We start from the raw sequence: 27,400 nt of genomic DNA, 5'->3' as shown, positions 1-27,400 counted from the left end.
AGAGCATATTTTAATGAAACTTATTTAGTTTTGATAACAGTCATTCAGCATCTCTCAATCCTTTGTCTGTCTAAAAGTACAATAGCTTATATTTGTTCTTTCCTACCTACAAGAAAGAATTCCCCTGGCTGTCCACAGAATCATTTTTTTTCTGGAGCCTCCCTAGTTCTGACCTATTTAACTTCATTCAGTGTTTGATAGTCTTTTAGCTGCCACTGGATGCCTGGGCATCCCCCTTCAAGGTTTGGCCCAGAGATAGATATTTTGTCTTTTCTATCTTGATAAAAATTGTATTTCTCTTTAGCACTGTACCATAAATATTAAACTTGAAAAACTAGTAGGTTATGACTTGTAGCCCTGTCCCATATTAACATTTCTGCCCAGTAGTGAACTTTGTTGCCATTTCATCATGAGCAACCACATAGGAATTTGTGAGATCTTCTCTCATTGTTCTCTGGGCGTGAGCTAACTCTGCCATTAATGTCTTTCAGTGTGGGGATTTTGCTGTCCTGGTGGATCTTCATATACTGCCGCAAGGTTCCAACCAGGATACCAGCTGGTTTTCTGAGCAGAAGAAAAAGGTACCACAGAACTTTTCACTATCTAAATGCGAGTAGCTGCTGCTAGAAGAAATAGTAACTCTTTCCAGCTTTCATTTTCCTTAGTGGGCAAAAAATATTGAGTGATTTTTAACCCTTGAAAAACAATTATTCTGTTCCCAATGACAGACACACACTGGTTTTTTTTTTTTTCCTTCAGAAACTGACACATCCATATATTTCATATACTACTCTATTATTTAAACTAGAAATTTCCTACCTCTTTGTTCTGGCATTGTCTGTATTAAAAAAGAAATCATTAAGGTGACTATTCCAGGTGAGCAGATATTTTAATCTGACTGGTTGGAAGGATGGACCGAGCACCTGGAACAGGTGTGGAGGCTAAAACATGGCTGATCTTTCACACCTGTCTGAAATCCTCATCTTCTCCACTTGGATCTTCTACCGTCCTTTTGTTAGCAGGAGACGTTGACAGGAAATGCAGAGATGTTTGACCACATTCCTTCTCTCACCACAGTCAGTCAGTAAAGCGAACGGATGTGTGACTGGGAGCACGGAGTTTGACCTCCCGGGCCTCAGTCTCCTCATCTGCAAGTGAAGAGGTTCCACCGGAGGCTGGCTGTCACTCGTGGCTCTCAGTTTCCATGATCCCACTCAAGTGCTTCTGTGGGAGAGGGTTAGAAGGCCCATCTACCTCTCATCACCCGTGTGGCTTCCTTCTCCAGGTCCCTCCGCGAAAGAGCAGGGAGAGCGAGGCAGCAGCTTTCACATAACTTTCAAAATATTATAGCACTTCGTGTCCCCCATGATATTCATTTGTCACAATAGCTTTCTAGAGCCAGAAATAAAAATAAGTTTTATTAAAAGGTAGTATATGAAGAAGAAACTAGTAATAGTGGGGGAAAAAAACCAACTTAAAAAACCTTTACTGTAATAACTATTTTTAGTCAGCTTTTGAAGATTACTAAAAAGAAAAAAATCTCCCCAAAAGAAAATTTATAAGTAATAAATTTTCAGTCAAAAGGTAATAATATTATCAGGACTTAACTGTTATAATTTTGCAAGGGATACCTGGTGGCCCAAAGCTGGGAGAAGGAAGGCACAAGATTTGGTATGACGGGATTTCTCTTTTGAGTTAATAACCATGGGCTGTTCTCTTCAGGACTTAATATCTAGGAGGCCTGCATCTTCTATTACAACTCACCGCCATATAATTCCAAGCTTTGGCTTACCAACACATGTCCCCATGATTCAAAACAGTTCATTTATTTCCTCTAAGTGACTGATATTCACCTGAGAGGACCTCACCCAAAAGGTTTCTGACTTGACTTACATTAACAGCATTCTGGAATCCACTATTCCAGGCCCAGATTTTCCTCCATTCTCTCCCAGCTTTACCACCTCAGCCTTAAACCTTTCTCATTGATATTTAGTCAGTTTTGCCAAGAGTCAGTTGATGTGAAAGGCTTTAAAATAAAGCTATGTGTGTGAATCACCTCTTAGCCAAGTGTGAGGCTAGATTTTTCCAGGGTGCCACACGCAGCTATGCTGCTCCACCTAGTACCTACATCCGGGCAGCAGGGCATGACTTAGCAAAGATGCTCTGTGCACGATTGGACCTGCAGCGCTCCGCTGGCATGGCAGCTGCAAGAGGGCGGGTTGTGCCAACAAGCCGAGCCGTCCTCTCAGAGCAAAGTAGATGGGTTGCTACTTCTACTTTAAGTTGTTCCTTTAAAATATATTCACTGACATTAAAATTGCTCTGGGATAATTTGTATGTGTATATGTGTGAGAAGGGAGAAAAGCTAATTGAGGAAAGGATATGACTTGAGCCTATGTTCAGTGTCTCCATGCTTTCGTCTTTTTTATCATTAGATCATCTCATGATTAGGATTTCATGAGCAACCAATTTGATTGTCTCTTAGCAGTCACTTTATATAGCGAAAGTCTTAAGAATATCCAGTTCCTTTCCAGAAAAGGGAACTAATTACATGTATTAAACATATGTTTATTTTGAGTCCAGCATGAGTAGTCTTTGTACCCAAACAGTCGAACTCAGACTGTTCCACTTGGAAACTTGAGGAAGCCAACATGAGCTCCTGACCGCCTAGAGATGCCATACGGCTCTCTCGCTCATTGACTTTAACTTGGTCTTCTTGTCCACCCCTCCAGTGTAGCTGGCAATTTGTCTTGTCTTGCAGTGCCTGGGTTCTGAAGAGAGAGCTTTGGCTCAGTGTGGTGTGGTTAGTTACTAGGGTGTCTTGACCACATTGCACATGGTCCACCTTCCATTCGTCAAACCTGACTCATCGAAGGAAAGCCCCGAAACTATAGGGAGAAAGTGTGTGTATGGGCCTTTGCTTTATTTTTGTCCTGCTATTTTTAGTTCTAGCCTTATAGGGCATTTATGGCCAAATTTTAACAATCCTTGTTTCCATGTATGTCTTTCACATATTTTCTAGCTCAGTCATAGTTGAACCCTGCATGTGAAGCAAAATTCTTTAATTGTTAAAACAACAGTATGAGGCAAGGCTGCCTTTCTGTTGTGTGAACAATGCCAAAACACTCAACTGTAAACGGATATCTTTGTATTCCACAAGGCACTGCATCTTTGGGCTGCAAAATGAGAGCAGGAGAGAGGAGGCCAGTGTTTGTCATTTGTTTTTTGTTCTTTGGTTTTTTTTCCTGCTTTATCTCCCCAAATCCCCCCGGTACATAGTTGTATATCTTAGTTGCAGGTCCTTCTAGTTGTGGCATGTGGGACGCTGCCTCAACATGGCCTAATGAGCGGTGCCATGTCCGCGCCCAGGATCCCAAATAGCGAAACCCTGGGCCGCCACAGCGGAGAGCGCGAACTTAACCACTCATCTACGGGGCCGGCCCAAGTTTCTGTAGTTTTATCTAGAAACTCACATTTGGGAATTAAATCTAGGGTTTTCTGTACTGTTTGAGGAGTGCATATATTTGCAACAAAAGAAAAATTTGGCTCTTGTTGCCCTTCTAAGAAGCTTAAAACTTTGTTCTTGCTTTAATTTATGAAGATTCTAAGAGATCAACCTGAGATGGCATTGCAAGAAACCAGTGAAACAGGTTTGAGGTGACCTCAGCAGTTCTGAACCTTCTGCAGAATCTTTGGGAATTTAACCAGAATTATCAGTCCTTATGCATCAGTTCTTAATCTTAGTTAGGAAATTTAGATTTATGTGCATTTTTTTCCTTTCCCTACGTTCGGTTACATTTTTCTGGTAATGTGGCTAAGATGGACACACTTTAGCATGGTTTGACTTTCAAAGTTTTTGTTTTTCTATTTATAAATAACACTGATACATAAAACAATAGATTGCTCCAGAAATTTGCTAGTGGTATGTATGTTAACATTGAGTTAAAACCATGTGTTTCTGTTGCCTAATATTAATCTACTTTAAAGAAATATAAGAAGTTAAATTATTTTCGCCATTAATAGCTGAATATAATGCAGTTTTCACAAAAGCAAGTGGGCAAATACAGTATCATCAACAAGAGTGTCGAAGAAAATCAGATTACTGATTTCTAGTTCTCTTTTCAACCCACTACACAATGCTGCTCTTTTTTGAGGGAGTAGATTTATAAACCTGAGGTCAGAAACTAATGAATGAGGCTGTTTAGATTTACAAAGTTTTTTGAACCAAGTTTGAAGCATGGGAAGTTTTTGTATAAAAATTACTATTTCTGGCCCCTCTTGAACAAATCGGAAGATCTGGTGACACTGTGCCTTGTATCTCCACATGACAACAGTCCACTAAAACCATGGGGGGCTGCCCCTTGTTGGCTGGGTTGGGGTCGGGGTTCCCTCTGAATATGTCCTGCCTCCTGGGTCCTTCCCTCATCCTCAGTCCCCTGCCTGGACACAGCCGCCACTTCACTGGGGCCCTTGCTGCCAGCTAGTGTTGGTTCTGTTTGACTTCTCCCTTCTATTTGTCACAACTGATTGATATTTATATAAAAACAGTCATTATCTCGCTGATTTCATCACGATTGTCACCCTCATGTTTACATTAAAGTGTTTTTATTTTCCTATTAAAAATGTGAAGCTGAGGCAGAGGGAGATTAAGTGAATTTCTCAGATCGTAGAATGAGCCAATGTCATGGCTTCGAACAGACCTCAGTAGCAAATTTAAATCTGCGGTGTTATCCATGAGCACAGATAACATGCCTTTCAGCATTTGTAGCTAAATAAAAAAGCAAACAAAATGAAATCTTCAGTGTTGACTTTTTAATATGCATGATGTTGACTTTGCATTGCATTAAATTAGAAAATTATATCTAATTTTTAAATTTGCTTTAGGAAGTCTGTTTACTGTTAAAAGAAACCATTGATTCAAGAGTTAAGCAGTACTTGGAGGTTCGTAAACAGCACAGGCCGTCAAATACAGAATTCACAAGATCCAGTCCCTTGTCCTTAAAAGGTAGGCACAGAGTACTTTGATTTTGGATAAAATTTCTGCTTTGTAGAGATGGCTATTATGTTTGACTCTGACTGTCATGTTAGTAGAGTGATACATTTAAAAAATATGTTCTAATGAAGATTCTTTGTTTGAGTAAAGAAAATTAACCAAAAAGCCCTGAAGGGCTTTTAATGGTAGGCAAAATATATAAAAATAGAAAATAAAACATTCCTAAGGAAACTGTAAATTCTTTAAAGGATTTTTGTTGTTGTTGTTCACAAGTAGTCTTTCGAATGGATTTACATTAATACTGACTTGATTTGGGGCTTTATGCTTTTAAATGCTTTCATATATGTCACCCTATTTCAGAGGTTCCCAACTGGGGTGGTTTTGCCCCAGGGGACTTTTGATAACGTCTGCAGACAGTTTGGTTGTTATAACTACAGTGGGAGGGATGGCAGGGAGCTTAGTGGCATCTAGTGAGTAGGAGCCAAGGATGCCACTAAATATCCTACAATGCACAGGACGGCCTCCCATCCCAAATCCCACTATCTGGCCCAAAATATCCAGGGCACGGAGGTTGAAATATCCTACTCTGTTTCCTAATAACCCTTTGAGAATGGTAATGTCTTTGAGTTATAGGTGAAGAAGCTGACGATCTGCAAGATAAGGGGTTTGCCAGAGTAAAAGATCATCCTGAGGACAGAGATGATCTTGTTTATTTGGCATCTTCCCAGCTCATCCTCAGCCCCATCCCGCCCCCCTGCCCCCGTCCTTAGCCCAGTGCCTGATATACAGATGCAATGATATGTTGAAGGAAAGAGGACTTGAGTGACAAGTGGCAGAACCTGACCCCAGACCTAGCTCTTCTGACTTCCAGCCCACTGTTCTTTCCATTCTGTCATTGTTGTATTTTTAATTCTTTTGCTTTAAGTCAGCATTTCATAGTGCTCTTTGTGGTACAAATACAGTCAGCCTCGTGTTAATCCTCAGAGGACAGTGCTGCACTGCTGTGAACTGGATTATGCCAGTGCACCATCTTTTAGGGAAAGAATTGTGTTAAGTACTCCCCTTTGAAGGCATACTTGATCCGAAATGTCCACCTGGTCGCAGCTGATAAGTAGGCAGACATTAATTTTACCCAAACCGAAAGCCTTGAACAAGTGGAATTTTCAGTCCAAACAATATTCTATTAGATGATGCTTTCAGGTTTTTCATTTGGTAGTGGTATAAATCTTGAGAAAAGCCCTAGGAGCTTGCATCCTTTGTATTCCAGCAGATCTGGCTAGTCTCACAATCTAACTGGTACAAAAGGAAAAGGAAAAGGAATGGAGAAGGTTCCAAGACCTTCATCTCTGGTGTGGAGGTGGCTTGGTCCATACCCATCTCAACTAGCCCTTCCCTGCCTGCCTCTCCTACTGGGTGAAGAAAGCTAAAGACTCAATTTCCCAGCCTCTCTCACAGGCAGGGAACACAGTTCTGGCCCCAAGATGAAAATCAAAGCCTTTTTGGGCTCACGTGAGCAAAAAGTTTATTTTTAAACAGAAAAGTCATCTTTCTGTATGTATAATTTTGTAATCTATTTTTTCCACCTTACATAATATAAAAGTCCTTTAAAACATGTACATCACTGTTTTTAGAAGTTTTGTTTTATTGTGTTAAACTATATATAACATAAAATTTACTATTTTAGCGATTTTTAAGTATAAAATGTAGTGGCATTAAGTGCATTCACATTGTTGTGCAACCATCACCACTATCCATTTCCAGAAATTTTCCATCATCCCATACTGAAACTCTTTTACCCATTAAACAGTAATTCCCCATTGCTCCTTCCTCCAGCCCCTAGTAACCACTATTCTAGTATATTATATGTATTAGAAAGTAAATAAATACAAATATATATGTATTTCATCTGTCAATGAAGTGCTTGAGTAGTTGGATTGTTTCCACCTTTTGACTGTTGTGAATAATGCTGCTGTGAACATTGGTATAAAAATATCTAGTTCAGTTCCTGCTTTCAATTCTTTGGATATATACCTTAAAGCAGAATCGCTGGATCACCTGGTAATTCTGTGTTTAGTTTTTTTGAGAAACTGCCGTACTGTTTTGCATAGTGACTGCACCATTTTACATTCTCACCAACAATACATGAGGGTTCTAATTTTTCCATAATCTTGCCAACACGCATTTTCTGTTATTTTGATAGTAGCCATGCTAATAGATGTGAAGTGGTATCTCACTGTGGTTTCAAATGCACTTCCCTAATGGGTAGTGATATTGACCATCTTTTCATGTGCTTATTGGCTATTTGTATATCTGCTTTGGAGAAATGTCTGTTTATGTCCTTTGCCTATTATTTATTTATTTTTTATTATTTTATTGAGGTCATAATGGTTTATAACGTTGTGAAATTTCAGGTACATTATTATCTATAAGTATTCTGTATAGACTGCATTGTGCTCACCACCAAGAGTCTAATTTTTTTTTAATTTGCTTTTTTGTTGTTGTTTTTTTGCTTGTGGAAGATTAGCCCTGCGCTAATATCTGTGCCAGTCTTCCTCTAGTTTATCTGTAGGTCGCTGCCACAGCATGGCTGACGAATGGTGTAGATCTGTACCTGGGATCCGAACCCGTGAACCTGGGCCACTGAAGCAGAGAGCACTGAACTTAACCACCAGGCAATGGGGCTGGCCCCTCCAATAGTCTAATTTTTATCCATCACCATATATATGGGGCCCCTTACCCTTTCACCCAACCCCCCAACCCCCTTCCCCTCTGGTAACCACTAATCTGTTCTCCTTGTCCATGTGTTTATTTGTCTTCCACATATGAGTGAAATCATGCAGTGTTTGTCTTTGTCTGCCTGGCTTATTTCACTTAACATAATTCCCTCAAGGTCCATCCATGTTGTTACAAATGGAACGATTTTGTCTTTTTTATGGCTGAGTAGTATTCCATTGTGTGTGTGTATGTGTGTGTGTGTATATATATATATCTCACATCTTCTCCATCCATTCATCAGTTCTTGGCTACTTGAGTTGCTTCCACATCTTGCCTAGTGTGAGTAATGCCACAGTTAACACAGAGGTGCATAAATCTCTTTGAATTGTTGATTTCAAGTTCTTTGGGTACCCAGCAGTAGGATAGCTGAATCGTATGATATTTCTATTTTTAAATTTTTTAGAAATCTCCATACTGTTTTCCATAGTGGCTGCACCAGTTTGCATTCCCATGAGGGTTCCCTTGTCTCCACATCCTCTCCAACATTTTTTATTTTCTGTCTTGGTAATTATAGACATTCTAACAGTTGTAAGGGGATATCTCATTGTAGTTTTGATTTGCATTTCCCTAATAGTGATGTTGAACATCTTTTCATGTGCCTGTTAACCATCTGTGTATCTTCTTTGGAAAAATGTCTGTCCATATCCTCTGCCCACTTTTTGATCAGGTTGTTTGTTTTTTTGTTGTTGAATTATATAAGTTCTTTATATATTCTGGAGATTAACCCCTTGTCAGATATATGATTTGCAAATATTTTGTCCCAGTTGGTGGGTTGTCTGTTTGTTTTGTTCATGGTTTCCTTTGCCTTCCAGAAGCTCTTTAGTCTGATGTAGTCCCATTTGTTTATTTTGTTTCCCATGCCTGAGTAGACAAGATATTTGAAAAGATGCTGCTAAGACTGATGTCAGAGTGTACTGCCTATATTTTCTTCTAGGAATTTTATGGTTTCATGTCTTACCTTCAAATCTTTAATCCATTTTGGGTTAATTTTTGTGTATGGTGTAAGATAACAGTCTACTTTCATATTTTGCATGTGGCTGTCCAGTTTTCCCAACACCATATATGGAAGAGACTTTTCCTTTCTCCATTGTATGTTCTTGGCTCCTTTGTCGAAGATTAGCTGTCCATAGATCTGTGGTTTTATTGCTGGGTTTTCACTTCTGTTCCATTGATCTCTGTGTCTTTTGTGCCAGTACCATGCTCTTTTGATTACTATAGGTTTGTAGTATATTTTGAAATCAGGGATTATGATGCCTTCAGCTTTGTTCTTTTTTCTTAGAATTGCCATTGCTAGTCAGTGTCTTTTGTTGTTCCATGTAAATTTTAGGATTCTTTGTGTTATTTCTATGAGGAATGTCACTGGGATTCTGACTGGGATTGCATTGAATCTGTAGATTGCTTTAGGTAATATGGACATTTAAACTATGTTTATTCTTCCAATCCATGAGCATGGGATGTCTTTCCATTTCTTTATGTCATCTTCAATTTCTTTCAATAATGTCTTATAGTTTTCAATGTATAGATCTTTCACCTCCTTGGATAAATTTATTCCTAGATATTTTATTCTTTTTGTTGCAGTTGTAAATGGGGTTGTATTCTTGAATTCTCTTTATCCTAGTTCATTATTAGAGTATAGAAATGTAACTGATTTTTGTAACCTGCAACCTTGCTGTAGTTGTTGATTATTTCTAATAGTTTTCCAATGGATTCCTTAGGGCTTTCTATATAGAGAATCATGTCATCTGCAAACTTCTTCCTTTACAATTTGGATACCTTTTATTTCTTTTTCTTGCCTAATTGGTCTGGCCAAAACCTCCAGTACTGTGTTGAATAGGAGTGGTGAGAGTGGGCACCCTTGTCTTGTTCCTGTTCTCAGAGGGATGGCTTTCAGTTTTTCCCCATTGAGTCTGATGTTGGCTGTGAGTTTGTCACATATGGCCTTTATTATGTTGAGGTACTTTCCTTCTATACCCATTTTATTGAGAGTTTTTATCATAAACGGATCTTGTCAAATGCTCTCTCTGCGTCTATTGAGATGATGATGTGATTTTTACTTCGCATTTTGTTAATGTGGTGCATCACATTGATTGATTTGTGAATGTTGAGCCATCACTGTGTCCCTGGTATAAATCTCACTTGATTGTGGTGTATGATCCTTTCAATGTATTGCTATATTCTGTTGGCCAACATTTTGTTGAGGAGTTTTGCTTCTATGTTCATCAGCAATATTGACCTGTAATTTTCCATCTCTGTGTTGTCCTTGTCTGGTTTTGGGATCAAGGTGATGTTGGCCTCATAGAATGAATTAGGAAGTGTTCCATTGTCTTCAGTTTTTTTGGAATGGTTTGAGAAGGCTAGGTATTAAATCTTCTTTGAATGTTTGGTAGAATTCTCCAGAGAACCCATCTGGTCCTGGACTTTTGTTCCTTGGGAGATTTTTGATTACTGTTTCAGTCTCTTTACTTGTGATTGCTCTACTCAGATTCTCTATTTCTTCTTGATTCAGTTTTGGGAGATTGTATGAGTCTAAGAATTTATCCATTTTTTTCTAGATTATCCAGTTTGTTGCCTTTGCCAATTTTTTCATTGGGTTGTTTGTTTTTGAGTTGTAGGAGTTCTTTATATATTCTTAATATAAATCCCTTATCAGACATATGAGTTGCAAATATTTTTCCCATTCTATCGGTTCTCTTTTCATTCTTTTGATAATGTTCTTTGATGCACAAATTTTGATTTTGATATACCCAGTTTATCTACTTCTTTCTTTGTTGCCTCGGCTTTTTTTTTTTTTCTGAGGAAGATTCACCGTGAGCTAACATCTGTTGCCAATCTTCCTCTTTTCACTTGAGGAAGATTTGCAATCTTCCTCTATTGTGTATGTGAGTCTCTGCCACAACATGGCCGCTGACAAGTGGCGTAGGTCCCCGCCCAGGAATGAAACCCAGGCTACCGACTCAGAGCATGCTGAACTTAACTGCTAGGCCATGGGGCCAGCCCCTTGTTGCCTGTGGTTTTCATATTATAGCCAAGAAATTATTGCTGTATACAATGTCATGAAGCTTTTCCATATTTGTTCTTGTAAGAGTTTTATAGATTTAACTCTTACATTTAGGTCTTTGATCCATTTTGAGTTAATGTTTATATATGTTTTAACGTAGGGGGTCCAACTTCATTCTTTTGCAGATGTAAGTTGTCCCAGCACCATTTGTTGAAAAGCCTGTCCTTTCCCCACTGAATAGTCTTGATACTTTTATCAAAAATCATTTGACCATAAATGTGAAGGTTTATTCTGGGCTTTCTATTCTATTTCATTGGTCTATATGTCTGTCTTTATGCCGGTACCACACTATTTTGATTACCGTAGCTTTGTAGTAAGTTTTGAAATTAGAAAGTGTGAGTCTTTCAACTTTGTTATTATTTTTCAAGATTGTTTTGACCATTTGGAGTCCACATCACCATTTTTAATGGCCGTGTAGTATTCCATTAAATGTCTATACTCTGATTTATTGGTGGAACATTTAGGTTGCATCTAATATTTTCACTGTTGTAAACAATGGTCCAGTGAATATCTTGATGATATACGTATTTGCAAACTTCAATTTCTTTATAATATTTCTAGTTTAAAGTTCATACATACTTTTATTGGTTTTTAAGAGCTCCTTAAAGATAGTCATGCTTTTTCTGTTACATATGTTGCAAATGATTTTTCTCAGGCTGTCATTTGCGTTTCACTTGGTTTATTTAACTGAACAAGCACAAACAAGGAGCAGCCTCGGTTTGCCTCATGGAGCCTTAAATAACCACTGGCAGGATGAATGCCAGGCTTCCTTTAGTGAGATAAGTAGTGCAGTTGATGGTGAGAGGGAGGCAGGATGATGCTAACGCAACATTGTGTTCACTCTTTAGGAAAACAGCTGTGCCAGTATCCCTCTTTGAAAGTAAACTTGGTATGAAAGCACCATCTTCCCTCTCCTTCCTACTTCTGGTAACAGTTAACCTTTAACTGAGCATGTCTTTTGATGTCCACACGTTAGCCAGTCCCTACTCTGCTGCCACTAACCAGTCCATGCTCCTGCCTCACCTGGACACTGGCATTAACTCCCTAGCTGGCTTCCTTGCATCTGCTGTGGCCGATGCCCCACCTGCTGTCAACACTTCAGTTGGTGTAATCCCTTAAAATCTCAGGTCTGATCTTGTGTGCTTCTGCATAAAGCCCTCCAGGATTTCCCCAGGGCTCCCAGGAAGAAGGCCAGGATCTCTGAGGTAGCTGCCTCCCCAGCCTCATCTTGTACCACTTTTTCCTTCTTTCTTGCTCCAGCCATAGGAGACTTGATTCCTACTTCAAAGCTCTGTTCTTCTGCTCATCTTGGGGCCTCGGCCCATGTTGGTGTGCCAGTCCTCCCCTTCCTCTCTGCCTCCTCCAACTCTCTGCTCAAAGTCCACTCATCAGAGAAGCTTATCCTGTCGATAGGTCCCCTTCTTACAGGCCCACGAGCATCCTGCACTTTTGTTTACACCGTTCGATTAATGTCTGTCTCTCCACAAACGTGTAAGCCACTGAAGACAGATGCTGCCTCTTTTATTATCTATCGTATCTCCAGCATGGAGCACATTTCCTGGCTTGCAGTAGGTACTTAATAAATGTTTGTACAGGTGAAAAATTACATGCGTGGCTGTATCTTTCCTCTTCCTGGTAAGGTCAAGGCCTGTCATGACTTACCTATCCTGCTTGTCTCCTCCTGCTTCTCACTTCCTACTTCCTGCAAACTTGCATTCTTTATAGCTCTGTACATTTACATTTACAGGTTTCTCTTTTGTCCGGAAAACTCCTTTTTCACTTTTAAGACCCAACTCAAATATTACTTCTCCAAAGTCTTCCTCAGTTTCCCCTCTTGTGGCATTTAACACTCTTATAACATGTCACATTGTGTTATAATCAGTTTACCTACCTTTCTCTCTTCCCTTTACTGGTAAAGATTGATTTTTTTGCCACCTCCAGAGCATCTTTTCTTCTCCAAATTACCTTGCTGCTTAACTCCAGAGCATAAACAGATGACTGCTTCTGGTTGTAAGTGCTTAACCTCATGCTAAACTGTTAATTTCCTAAAGGTAAGAGCACTGTTCATCCGTCTCTACCACAAGGTTGCCTTTCACAGATGATTAAGGTTCATTATCTTCTAGGCTGTGCACACCCGCAGGGACGGAGTGCACACACGCAATGATATACCGCCACCTTCTATTGTTTATGAGCAGCAGCATTGAAAATGGAAACTGGATATATGCTTTCACTCTTTCCTTGGAGCCAAAGACATCCCAGTAGACACTTATCTAACTGCCTGTTCTCAGCTGTTCCCATAATCTTACTTAAAGCCCTTTTCTAAAGCAGTTTCAAGCTGCTAACTGTAAGGCCTTGCCCATTTCCTCCTCAGTATTCAGTTCTGTGTCTCATGTTCCCTGAAAACAGAAAGAATTGCTGTCTCTGTATTGGTGGTTTGGACGAACGAAGGTTGCTATGCTTTTGTGTAAATTGGATATCTTCTCTCATTTGCATGAAGTTCTTACCTTTTTCCCTTTCCAGATCTGTGTGAATAATGTGTGTCACCATGATATTGTTGCCTAATACATGATGCTGGGTGAGCTGGAGACTCTAGGCTGGTAACTTTGCTGATTACTCTAATAAAATTAATAGTTTTCATCCTCTGAGTTTTCTTTATAAAAGAATAGCATAAATGGCTTTGAGGCCATTTCCTTAATCATATACTATAAAGGCATACAAAGAGTGTTCACAGACTCAATCAGTGAACGGCATGGCACAGGCATTTGCCAGGAGCCTCATCTTTTTTAGGTCACCTAAAACGTTAATTCAACAGATTCAGTAAAAGTTCATGTTACAAGAAACTTTTTTAAAAGACTTCACTGTCAATTCCTGTCAATTCTACCTCATTAATGTTTTTCCTCTTAATCTTGCCAATATTGGGTGTTACTAGTATTTTTAATTTCTGCCACTCTGACAGGCCAAAATTCAAAAAAGATCCCGTGTGCTTTGATTTTTACTTATCTTTCTGTTTTTATGTGTTTATTGACTGAACTGCATATTTATAGCCCTTGCCCATCTTTGTATTGGGTTGTTTGCCTTTTTCTCCTTAATTTTTTCCCTTTTTCCCATTGTCACTCCCTTGGTCATGGCACTTCTTAGTCAGCTCTTGAATTCCTGCTGTGGCCTCCTGATTTTCCTTCCAATTCATCCACACCTCTCCTGCCAAAGTGACCTTTTGAAAACAAAAATGCGATAGTCTCCAGTGCAAAACCTTTTGTGGTCAAGATCCTTACTTGCCTAATATCCTTTATTTAATTTTGTTTCTGCTTGAGACTAGCCAGAGGGTCTGGCTCTTCAGCTGAGAAGAAATTGATTAAAGGTATTAGGTAGCTCATAGGATCCACCCGTGGGAGGACCAGACGGCCCCATTCTGAAGCTATACAGACAGCATAACCTCAGTCACAAGACAGGGACAGCTTTGGTATGTGTGCCATTTCAGCTGCCATCTGTGATGCCCAAGCCCATGTATCAGCTTCTGTCCCAGCCTGCAGAAGATTGACTGTCCAGCATGTGGCTATAGCCCTGGGCTGTTCCTTCTGAGCCTGCTGCAAGGCAAAACTAGATCCCATGGCCATACCCTAGTTGCATGTGAGCCCGGGGATGCAAAATGTTTGGCTTTTACCTTGGGAAAGTGGGACTTATAAAATAAGGGAAGTTACCAAAACACAGAGAGGATGGTCAAAAATTTGGCGTGAGTGGACACGTTACCAATATCCACTGAAGTTTTCCTCTTCCATAAACTTCCAAACAATAACAAGCTAGTGCCAACTACACAACTCTCTCAACTGCAACGGAATGTGCTCAGCATCTCCTCCACGAGAGATAACTCAAAGTCTCAAGTCCTAGCTCCAAGTCCAGGATTTCTGAGTGATGTGTATTCCTCCTGTATTTCAGTCACAGTTGGTATTTGTTAACTTGCTGACTAAATTATAAAGTTAACTATTACTAACATACCTTGAATAAAATAGTAAGGAAGCAGAAAGCCAAAAAACTTAATTAATACATGAATATATACATGATACAGCAAGGAAGACACTATAGGAAGATGCTATCATTCTGACTTTGGTAACCAGTTAATGAAATAAATAGCTGGTGTTTATATCTTCCCTCCTCTAATATTTATTATGTATTCCCTTTGTCCTTAGCCAGTAACACAGCTGATCAGGATTCTTTACCTGGCAAAGTGATCCAAACCGTTGTCACTGAGAGACTGAGCCATCAATGGGCCTGTCTTTATGAGGTTGCCATAGTTTTCATTAACTTTTAGCACTGGATATGCTTCTATGTTGTCTGCTCACTGGGATAGAAACGCCACATTTTATTACTCTGTACTGCTGATGCTAGGTGCTACAGTGCTCCAGACCACCTCCAGAAGATCCCTGCCTGATTAAACCTACATTAATCCACTGTCATTCTCCAAGACCCATTTGTCTTCTACTTAGGCCAAAGAGACAAATTAAATACGAGAATTATATGAAAAAATACTCTTGAATATTTCAAGTTTTTGATGGTGGCATAGTCTCTTTGATCTCCTAGGGCTCAATATTGCTTTTTTGGTTTATGGTTTTGATGGAGAGGAGGAACTCCAGAGACTTCCTTCTGGCCTTTCATTACCATAAGAGCACTCACTCCATGAGCCGTGGAGTCCAAGTATGGATTCTGTCAGTTGCAGAGTAAATCTGTCCCAGTTATATACTCAACAACTGAGAAGGCGACTACAGATTTTCACAAACCTGCTGGGCCCTTTGTGAGATAAATTGAAGCCAAGTTTCTACTTACCACCCTCTGATGGGTCACAGTGGCAATCAGGAACCCCAAGAACTAGCATTATCTCAGAGCCAATGTCAAATCATCCTCAAAAGTTTTGGGTATTTCCCTTTTCTCATTGTGTAGGTATCCTAATAAACAGCTGCAGGTCCCAAATGGAATATTTACAGAATGTGCTTGCAATATTATTGAAGAGTCCTTACTTGAGATGGCTGGCTCTCTCTCCATTGAAGGAGATATGGGTCTGAGAATTGACTCAAACCTGGGGACTGGATGAGAGCCTATGACCCTGCTTCAAGGTAGCCAAGTCAGGCCCCTGGTCACCAGACCTAGTTTTTTTTCTGTTATACAGTGTATTAGTTTGCTAGGGCTGCCATAACAAAATACCACAGACTGGACAGCTTAAACAACAGAAGTTTGTTTTCTCCCAGTTCTGGAGGCTGGAAGTCTGAGATCAAGGGTTGGTTTCTTCTAGGCCTCTCTCTTTGGCTTATAGATGGCCTTCTTCTCTCTCTGTCTTCACATGGTTTTCCCTTTCTGTATGTCTCTGTCCTGATTTCTTCCTCTTATGTGGATACCCCTCATATTGGATTAGACCCCACCCTAGTGACCTCATTTTAATTTAATTATCTCTTTAAAGATCTTATATCCATATACAGTTAAATTTTGATGTCCTGGGGGTTAGGACTTCAATGTAGGGATTTTGGAGAGACACAGTTCAGCCTATAACATAGAGTTTAGGTAGGGCCTAAGTATATTCTCCATTTTATTTGGAGTTACAGACGTATCAATTCACCAGTAAGTCAAAAATGTCTGTGGATTGAGCCACTCACAAGGTTCCTACTAAGGTTACCACTGGGACATGGCCCTCTGGAGACCAAGTGATTTGCCTAGGCATAGGCTTTAATTGACTGCAAATTTCAGGCCTCCTTGTCACCAGGTGACCCACCCACTCTTGGGCTTTGGTGGTTTACAGACACTATGTCTGTCCTGGTCATTAGCCCTCCCAGCAACTAGCTCTCACTCCCTGAGGGGTGTCCCTCACCTCTAACATGGCTGTTCACTTAGAAACAGCCCTGGTAGCAGTGTCCTCCCTATGCTGGGCCCCCACCATTGTGCAGAGGGTTCTAGGGAACACGGGGCAATCACTTGGCACAGGCTGGCATTCTCACACAGATCAGCATGCACATAGATTCTCTGCTCTCTTGGCATCCTGTAGTTAGATGTGCTTGGCTAGGGTACAGCTCAATGTACCTTGTAGCTATATTCCAGCAGAGGGACCCCAGTTCTCCCACTGATCACCCTGTCCATTGAGCAAGTATGAAAATGATCCTGTGGAGATGGGGGTAACAAAAATTTTAGTTCCAGGTTCAGGTACTAAACAGCCTGGCTGTTCAGGAGAATGCTGGGCAAGTCACTTGCCTAGTACCTGGAGACTTTGGCAGCCCTGCAGCTGGACCTGTGGGAAGCCAAGTTCAGGAGGAACCCCTCTTCCCTAGAGGGAGCAGAGTCATTGGTCTCAGATGGCTTTCACCAGGCAATCTTGGGAGAGCTTCCGTGATCATTTATCAGCTTGTCACTATAGCCTAACTGACAGGCTCCAGAACATTATGCTTTTTTGCCTCAGGGCCTTTGCACGTGCTTCTTCCTCTCCCTGAAACTCTCTTCTTCCAGTCTGCTGTGCCAGCTCCTTATCACCCTGCCAAGCTATGCTTGGGTGTCACTTCCCCTGAGGAGCCTTATCTGATTCCGTGCATCTTCTCTCAGGGAGCTGCCCCTCCCCTTCCCATGTGCTCAGTCCACCCTGGACAGTAGGAACACTCATTGTTCCCTGCTTTCCAGAGGATGAGGGTCTTGTCCTCTTCTGTCACTCAGAAGGAGCCAAGCGTTGGAAGGAATAAAAGAATAAATTGTAGTTTCTACTCACTGGTCACATTTATTTGCCAGGGGTTTGCAGCATGCTTCCATTGCAACATCTCTTGCTCCTCTAATAAAAGGCAGAGGGGAACATGGTCTGTGAGTTACAAATTATTAAATAGTTTTTCTCATTTTGTCTTCAGAAAGTCAACCACATTCTACCCCAGGGTAAGATTAGCTGCAGTATCCTCTGACTCTTCTGCAGCTAGGGACTGCAAATTCATTCCTTCCAGCCTTACCCCATCCATGTGGCCTTTAGCATTACTATCCCTACTAGTTACCTGTTACTGAGTTTCAACCTACTAGGTGTCAGCACTGTGCTGGGTCTTCCACATACCCATGGCAGATCCTTGGGGCAGCCCTTTCTAGCCAGCATTCTTAACTCTTGTTCTGAAGAACCAGACGCAGCGTTCAAGCAACTTGTCCAAGGTCGCATAGATCGTAAGTGTCAGAGGCGGCATGAAAATGTGCTGTCTGATGTCTGGCTTGTCTTCATTACTAAAGTATCCCTGTTAGGGAGAATGGGGTGTGTGTGTGTGTGTGTGTGTGTGTTTTCTTTTAATAAAATTTTTCTTTAATCGTGAAAACAAAGCTGTCTTTAACCATGTGGAAGCCAGGAGCAGTGTGCTGCTTGAACTACCATGTGGGTATCTTTGTTTTAGATTTTATATCCCCTACTGTCTGATCACAAGATGGACAGAGAGAAATAGACTCCAAAACAGAGCTCATCTTCCAGGGCACGCACTTACCTCAATGTATTGTCTAAATATTAGGGGTTTACTACATTTTTGTGTTTGTGAAGCAGTAAATTTTTTTTTTTTTTACTGCCTTTTATTCCATTCTTACAACCTTTGTTTTGCAATTAACATCTAAGAAGCCCAGTCCTTTGGAAAATGCCATAAAATAAATTAAATTTTCCTGGGTACTGTGGTTTCTGTCTGCAGTGGCTTTTTTTTTTTGGCTTTTCTTCTAAGCTGAGCACTCCTCTAAAATCTTAGCTTAAATCTCCGGCCAAAGCGTGTAGCCGTCTGCTCATTCTTCTGTGGCATCCCAGGCATCTTCGGCGAATGTCGGGGCTGAGTTAGCAGGCTTCCTCTCTCTTTGTCGACACCCACGCAGCATTCTGCGGTGGGGCGCATTACCACCATGTTAGGAAATCAGTGGGTGTTCACACAACAAGAGGAGAAAAAGAAAAAGACGAGAATCGCCAAAACAAGCAAGTTCTTCCTATTCTTCCCTCTGTCTGAGAAATGTTCTCCTTTTCCCAACGCCCGATGCGTGGTACCTGCCAAAGAAAGCTTTCTCTTTGCTCTTCAGACACAGGCCTGATTGTGAGCCCTTCTCCCCAGCATCCCCATGAGGGCAGATTTGTATGTGTGCTGTTTGTTTTGGTTTGTATTTATTTTCCCAGCCCATTGAAAACAGGGCCTTTTCCTATTTAAAATAAATTTTGGAAGTGAAACACTTTTCCCTTTGAGCCCAGCCCTTCCTCCTTATAAACCATCAGGCATTTTCAGATAGGACACTGAAAACTTGCTCTGAAACGCCATCCATAAACATTAATATCCTTTTCTTACACATTAACAACAATGAACATTACTGTATGTCTAACAACTGTGAACCCTGACAAAATATAGGTCCTTGGCAAGTCCCACTAACTTCAGCTGTCACTTCTGACTTGCGGCAGCTCTTCCCATGGGGAGGTGGCATTTGCTCCTGTCCTGCACCCCAGCTGTAGGAATGGAGCTGTTCTGCAGGCACAGACACACTGATGGAGAGAGTTCTCTAATGTTCCCAATCAGACACGGACAACTGAGGGGGAACTGGGCACTCGTGTGGTTTTATAAATGGCACAACACATTTTCAATTATCTGCTGTTCTGGTAAATATTCTTAATATTTAGACTTGTTTTTTTCTATTCACAGCCCTTTACAAATGGAAATGGATTTCTCTAGATCTGTCCTAGGGCACAGTGGAAACATGTGTTTTCTTTTTACACGTGTTTAAATAGCTTTGGTTATTATTTACATTTCTTCCCATAATGTACTCAATCAAAACATTTTCTAGGCTTTCATCCGCACATGAGAAGCTTAAAAGGGCAATAATGAAAGCAAATGTCTATGAGCCCTCTGGTGAATGTGCCACAGTTTCAGCAAAGATTATTTTTCCAGGAATGGGCAATTTGTAAAATGTAAAGTGTTATACTTTTTACCGAAAGTGTGCTAAAGCAGCAATGACAGCACAAGATGCTTTGCATTCTCAAAAACTGGGGAGACTCTACCAACCATTTATTGCAATAAATGGAAAGAAAACAAAATCCCTAAATCTTTCAGGGTAATGTTTCCACCTATTATGGACATTGCCAGAATTGCAATGCCTGATCTTTTGTTCACTTCTGAATTTTACAAGAAATTAAAACACCGAAAACCCTGATGTACAAAGTTTCAGAAAAGGTTAGGATTCTGCTCACCATGCTAAGAGGTTGTTGAACTTCAGTTTGAACCACTTAGAAGACCATTTCAATGTGAGTGAAAACCTTATTAAGACTGACCCTCCTGGCCTGTGACTAAACTGCTTCCTCCTCCACCCTGCCCTACTTCCCTGATCTCCTACCCCGCACATCAGAAAGACGGGTCTTTCCCTCCTCAAACAGTCTCTATTGCCTTGGCTTAGTTTCAAATTACAATGCCAGTTCTGTTGAGCTTTTATGGCAATGCAACTTCAGAGTTACTTTTGTATCTGCTTGTTCACATTTACATCTGGACTTACTGCTCCCAAATTTCTGCATATTTTGGAACTGGGGAGTTCAAAACAACTTTACTAAATCCCCTGGGACTCTTGGGTTCTAGAAGGATCTTTGTCATCAAATGGTGGTTGCCAAGAGCTTTTTTAAGGAGTTGTCCCATTTGGCTGAGAGCCCTGCCTGTTTACCAGCTATATGAAGACTGACAATTTATTACTAGGTGTTCCAAAGATAAATCCCATTTGGTGGTCTGGTAGAACGGGTTGGCACTCCTACCCTGCTAGGAATGGGAGGAGAAGTCATGGGAGAGAAAGTCACCTGCCTTCAAATTGATAATAGGGGTGAGATAAAAACTTTTCTTTTGGTGATCTGTTTGTTTTGTCACAATATTTGGTGACAACCGGATGGAATGCCTGTAGTTCTCTTGGTTCACCCACTGCAAATTGTGGTTTATCCCAGCATGTTAAGAATGTGGTCCCTGGGGCACTGGCTTTATATTGTATGAATGATTTGGCTGCCACATAGCATGTGTATGTGTTGGGGTGAGGGGCGAGGGGCACAAGGAGACAGTGAGACCCCTACAAGGCTGTACTTCTTTGGCACATCCTGGATGAAGTCTTAAAAAGTGGCAACCTCTCCTGTGTTTGACAGATATTAATGAGGAAAGCTCTATTTTACCCCTACTCATAAAGCAGTGGCCTTTTCTCATAGGAGTTGCATATAATTTTTAACGTGTGGGATGACAAGGTGTAGTGGAAACTGTTTACCTTGGCATGTGCTGTTCGTTTCTCAGGAGTTTTATGTCCCTGACGCTATAGCAGTAGCCTTCCAATGTCTGGGAAGTGCCTATAGCATTTACCAGCTTGTCTTTTCCCTTTAAATTCTTTTCATTTGGTCAGGCCCTCCCATCACAGTGCCAAGATTTTTAAATTCATAGTAATTGAGTTTCACATCACAATATTAATAACCATCAGGAAGCTTGACAGAGAAAATAAATAGGTAGTAGTTATCTACCAGATTAAGGATCTGTAAGAACCCTTTGATTCTGAAGGGTACAGAGGACGATGGAAAAGGCCCTAGTGCAGGACAACACACTGTGGTTTAACACTTTGAGACTGAGATTTGCTAACTGAATATCTTGGGAATTTGGGGGACTACAACCCAAATGATGATTAAAAACCAGAGAGCCTTCATTTACAAATTCCCTGACATGGCACCTGAATTATTCTAATTATTTAGAATAAAAGTGGAGAATCTAAAATTATGATTTTTGTAATTACTATTTTCAGTTTATCACTTTAATACTTTATCATCAAAACAATTTTATATTCCTTGTAATAACTTCTATAAACTGGGCCGGGAGTATCTGCTCCCTTTGGCACAGTAGACATTAATATTGTCTCTAGATGGATCCACCACAGATTTCTGAGTGAGGTGAGTCTTTGGGAAGCACTGCAAGCCCCCGGGCTGTTCCCACAGGGTTGACTGGAGGCGTATTTGATAACTGCTCAGGTACACTTAATTTGTGGAGCTTGTTGATATTTGTTGTTCTACCACAGTGCTGTTATTACGTAGAGCCTAAACTCCAATCGGATTCAAATTTCTTTTAACTATTTGATCATGAACCCATGTAACCTGATGGGAAACTTGGCTTAACTTATTTTGTGAAATATCTTGAGAAAATTACCCATGTCTGTATTAAGCAAAAACAAAACCAGCTCTCCATAATCTCAAACATAAAAAAATGAATGCCCACAAGAGAAGCTAGTTTTAACTTTGAGGCCAAGATCAAATTACAATTCTGGGGTCATAGGTTAGTGTGTATGTGCACATAAATGTGTATGTTTTTATGTTTTTGTATGTCTTTAATGAATAATATGGATATGTATACACCCAGAAATATAAGTTGCTGCTAAAGAAAATAAAAAGTTACAAGGCCTGAAAGGAGACACCAAAAACATGATTTCCTTACAAATATTTGCAGGAATTTTACTTAATTGCAACCAGAAGTCTGACCTGGAAGTGTAGTGTTTTGACCCCCGAGCTGTCTGGTTTCCTATTTGTGGTGTTTTGCTCTCCCCCAACTGTGAGAAAATCTATTTTACACGGTTTTAACCCTGTATATTCTTAGAAACACTGAAGGAGAAATTATTCCCTGGGGGGAAAAGAAATTCGCATTATTTATAAGAATGACTTGTAAAGGTTTTTCTTAAATAGAAAACATTTTTGAAACACTTAGCAAATCTTTCTTTATAAAATATGTTTGAAAATAAAAGAGCTTCTGGGTTTCCTTTCAAGGTAATGTGAACTTCTGGAAGACTGTAAGATTTTTGCATTGTGTAAGTTTACCCTTATTTTAGTAAAATCCTCACTTTTTAATAACAAAGGTATACAGAGTTTATAAATAGTCCTCTTATGAAGAGGGTTTTTCATACTTCTTTTTTCTATTTCTAGCTTATTAAATCTTTTTTCTCTAGCCTTTCAGAAAAGTAAAAATTAGGCTGAATAAACTTTGGGGGCATGTAGTAGTATATGGTTTTCTAATGGGCCAGAAGACACCAATGCAATTTAATTAGGATAACAGCAGGACTAGGAGGCCTACTGTTGGAAAATTATAGACTTCACATATCAAATGCCCATAGAAGCATTTGCCATTCCGGTAAAATGATGGGGAACATTGTTTCTGTGTAGCCTCTTGGAGTTTACCAGCGTGATTGACCCATCATATATCCCATTTTAAGTCTTCGACATTTTCAGTTAGAGGAAAGCATTGTTCTTCGTATTTGATTTATGGATTTAAGATTGAGGAACCCCTGGTGTCTCCCCAGTGGTGTAGCAGTTAAATTCAAGCAGTTAAGTTCAGCTTCGGCAGCCCGGAGTTCACCTGTTTGGATCCCTGGCACAGATCTGTGCACCACCATGCTGTGGCATGCGTCCCACATATAAAGTAGAGGAAGATGGGCGCAGATGTTAACTCAGGGCCAGTCTTCCTCAAAAAAAAAAAAAGAATGAGGAACACTGACAGTTCTCATCCATTTAGCTGACAAATATTTCATCCCGTTCTTTTTTTTTTACTAGTAGCTTTATTGAGATGTAATTCACATAACATACAATACACTCATTTAAAGTATACAATTCAGTGGTTTTTTAATATTCACAAAATTGTGCAAGCATCACCAGAATCAATTTTAGAACGTTTTCATCACTCTCTAAAGAAATCCTGTACCCATTAGCAGTTACTCTTCATTTTCCCCCAACACCCTTCCCACCCCCAGCTGGAGGCAACCACCAATTTATGTTCTGTCTCTATCGATTTGCCTATTCTGGACATTTCATATAAACGGAATCATGCAGTATGTTATTCTTTGTAACTGGCTTCTTTCATTTAGCATAATGTTTTCAAGGTTCATTCATGCCGCAGCATTTATTGTAGTACTTCATTTCTTTTTATTGCCAAATAATATTCTATTGTATGGATATATCATGTTTTGTTCATCGGTTGATGGACATTAGGGTTGTTTCCACTATTTGGCTATTATGTATAATGCTCCTGTGAACATTTGTACAGATTTTTGGTTGGATATATGTTTTAATTTCTCATGAGTATATACCTAAGAATGGAATTTCTGGGTAATTTTGTACCTCAATGTTTAACATATTGAGGAACTTTCAGACTATTTTCCAAAGTGGCTGCACCATTTTATATCTCACCAGAAGTGTATGGGGGTTCCATTTTCTCCACATCCTTGGCCACACTTGTTATTATATGTCATTTTGGAGATAGCCATCCTAGTGAGCATGAAGTGGTATCTCATTGTGGTTTTGATTTCCATTTCCCTGGTGGCTAATGATGTTTACCATCTATTCAAGTACTTATTGGCCATTTGTATATATTCTTTGGAGAAATATCTATTCAAATCCTTTGCCCATGTTTTAATTGAGTTGTCTTTTTATTATTTCGTTGTAGAAGCTCTTTATGTAGTTTGGATACATGTCCCTTACCAGATAGATGATTTCCAAAATTTTTCTTCTCTTCTATGGATTGATTGTTTTTTCCCTTTCTTGATGGGATCCTTTGAAACACAAAAGGTTTTAATTTTGATGATGTCCAGTTTATATTTTTCCTTTTGTTGCGTGTGTTTTTCATGGCATATCTACGAAACCATTGCCTAATCCAAGGCCACAAAGATTTACACCTATGTTTTTTCCCTAAGACTTTTATAGTTTTGGCTCTTACATTTAGATCTTTGATCTATTTTGAGTTAATTTTGTATATGGTGTGAGATAGGGGTCCAACTTCATTTTTTTGCATGTGGATGTCCAGTTGTCCCAGTACTCTTTGTGAAAAGACCATTCTACCCCATGTAATTGTCTTAGCACCCTTGTCAAAATCAATTGACAGTAAATGTGAGGGTTTATTTCTGGACCCTCAATTCTATTTCTGCATGTCTGTCCTTATGCTAGTACTAGTAGCTTTGTAATAAATTTTAAATCCTCCTCCCATTATTTTAACAGAACTATTTTATTTTCTTCCCAGCAGGGTTAAAGCTGGCATTTTACTTGTCAGGATCAAGAGTCTCTTTTAACCTAGTCACTGTAAACATCATTTTAAATTGTTATAAATACCTTATTTTTAATGAATTAATGAAATACTGTTAATTATGCCAAAGATTTTTCCTGGTATTTAAGATTAAATTAACCCTTTGACAAATTTATATTCTAATTATTCCATTTTAACCAAATCAATAAAGAGAAAAGTGATTCTCATTGTAGTCAAGGTCTTCATATTAATGGAAAAGCTGGAGTGAGTATTGGTATTTGTAAGGGATGACTGGGGATGCTAATGGGTCTCAATAACTCCCATCAAAATCCCTTACTTTAGTTTGTAAAGTTGACTGTGAGTTAAAGTCTGACCTCCTTTGCTTAACCCTCCAGCCTCATCCCCCATCCCTCCCTATCCTTCTCTGCATTCTGAACTCTGAGCCTCATCTACCCTGCCAGATTCCCAGGAGCCAATGGGAGTTGTCTGTGGTTTTACACAGGTGCCCTCCCATTCTGAGGCCTCATAGCAGAATCCCCTTGTATGTTTCCCTTCCTTAGGGCTCTAGTTTGTTACTCTCCCTTGTTTAATTAGACACATCCTTTCCTTGCATCCACACTTCCTGATGCCTGCCTTTGTTGTAGCACTTCTCTTGTAACTGTCGTCCCTTAACCCCTCCCTCTCTCGCTCCCTCTCTCTCTCTGACTTCAGTTGAGTCCCTCTGGAGCAGAGTAGTTTCCTTGGCCCATCCAGGGCTGCACATAATATTTATATGTAGTCGGTGCACAAGTAGCATGAGTTAGATGACTGTGGGTCGATTATTACTGTTAGAGGAACACCCAGCTTTTGACAAAGTGAAAAAAAAATCTAACAATTTCCTGTTCACACTGGTCCCCATAAGTCCTCTGCTGAGGATCATTTTCAGAGTCAGAAAGAATAAAATCCCTATTTAGAAGACCTCGCTTATATGGACATACTCCAGTTTGCTGCCAGCCTGCTCCCTCAGTAACAGCTCATCATCAGTGTGATGTTTAATGTGATATTCAATTTATGCTATATGACTGACATATAATCCCCATACAAAGAGGTGCAGCCCAAGTTTGTTAACATTAATCTTAATGCCATTTCTAAGGAATCTTTAATTTTTCCTGAACCCGGAAAAGTGTCTTTGTAGAAAAGCTACAAAGAGAAGAGAGCTGAGAAAAAGTGAGACTTGCTCCGATGCAATGGAAAGGGGTCTTCTTGATGGAAATCAGCAGAATGGAAGGGTTAGGTGCAGGCAGATAGGGAAAAGTAGGCCCTCGCAGCTGAGCTCAGGGCACGGCTGAGTGGGAGGAGGTGATGACAGGAGTGTGGGCGGGGCTGGTGTGGAGGAAAACCCTGAGAAGAAGTGATATTTAGCTTCTTGGAGAACCTCCATGTGGGAGAGTTGGTCGGAGAGATCTGCCGCTGAGAAAAGATGAAGATAAAAACAGTAAAGCAGCGAGAAACATAATGCCAGGGAGAAAAGAGAGGGGCACAGAGCAGTGTGTGAGGCAGGAGGAGATGCCACGTGTTTCTGCCCTTGCTTAGGTTGGCGTTCCTTTAAAACTCACAGCCTGCTCCAGGACCACTCGGGGATCTCTAGGACGCCAAAGCACTGCAAATTGTGTAGTATTTTCAAACACCAAGTGGAAAGGCCTCAGGTCATGTGGACCTTCTACTAAAACAAAGAGAGAAAGCTGCTGTTTGAAGGAGGGAGAACTTGACTGGAAACATCCTCAGCTTCAGTTAAGTGACTGAGAGCTGAGTGGTACCAGGAAAGTGTTTGCATTTGGAAGGTGGTAATAGAGAAAGAAGATGAAGAAAAGTGGTTTTGTGGGATGGATATCGGGGAAGCTGGGAGATACAGGATAATGAAACATTAAGAGTGGCATTTGTAGAGCCTCAGGGAATGGTGAATTCTCAGTGTTCAACAAAAGGAAAACACAAGTTGAAGGAGAGTGGGGTCTTCATGGAATGATGAAGCAAGGTCTACTCCCAGAAGTGGATCTACTGGGATCCAGATGGTACAGCTTTAGTTCCCTCCTGTGTAGTCTGACCTGACGCTTCTCCTAAGCTATTAGAGCATCAGCCCACTGGTTTCCCATTCTTCTCTCTGCGTTCTTGGGATTTCCTTGATATTTCCCTTTCTTTTGAGTCAGCTACATATTTAAACTTGTTTTTTCTTTACTTGGATACTATGTTTTTAGCTGAAAGTCTCTGTTATCTCAGTCTACCAGATTCCCCAGATTCAGCTTTTAGAGGTGTGCTCTTTTTACTGCAAGGCTATATTTTTAAAGGATGGTGCACTTTTTACTCCATACTTAACTGGTTGATACTGTGGCTTCGGTCTGCACAATGTATGTATCTGTCTCTATACCTATACCTATAATCAATTATATTTTGAACTTGGGCCACTAGTTAAAGAATCTCAAGGCGAAGTTACTGTTCCTGTTATAAATACAATAGTGTGCTCACTTGAGGCTTAAGGAAGACGAGAGCTTTACAATTACCTAAATAAGATCATTTTGTTTAGGTTTCCTTTTG

The 27,400-nt window shown here is 40.2% G+C and overlaps 1 protein-coding gene across 3 annotated transcripts in view; it reads left to right on the top strand.

Moving 5' to 3' along the window:
- SLX4IP (SLX4 interacting protein) overlaps positions 1 to 27,400 on the top strand; it is a 184,598-nt gene that overhangs the window by 113,129 nt on the left and 44,069 nt on the right. For all 3 annotated transcript variants that reach the window (XM_014827327.3, XM_070485560.1, XM_044748688.2), the window contains exons 3-4: positions 492 to 581; positions 4,885 to 5,005. In XM_014827327.3, the coding sequence (XP_014682813.2) occupies positions 492 to 581; positions 4,885 to 5,005 (211 nt within the window). The remainder of the gene's footprint in view (positions 1 to 491; positions 582 to 4,884; positions 5,006 to 27,400) is intronic.

This window comes from Equus asinus, chromosome 15, assembly GCF_041296235.1.
Source record: "Equus asinus isolate D_3611 breed Donkey chromosome 15, EquAss-T2T_v2, whole genome shotgun sequence".
Lineage (NCBI taxonomy): Eukaryota > Metazoa > Chordata > Mammalia > Perissodactyla > Equidae > Equus > Equus asinus.
Note: the sequence above shows the minus strand (reverse complement) of the source record. Positions and strands in the feature narration are given on the sequence as shown.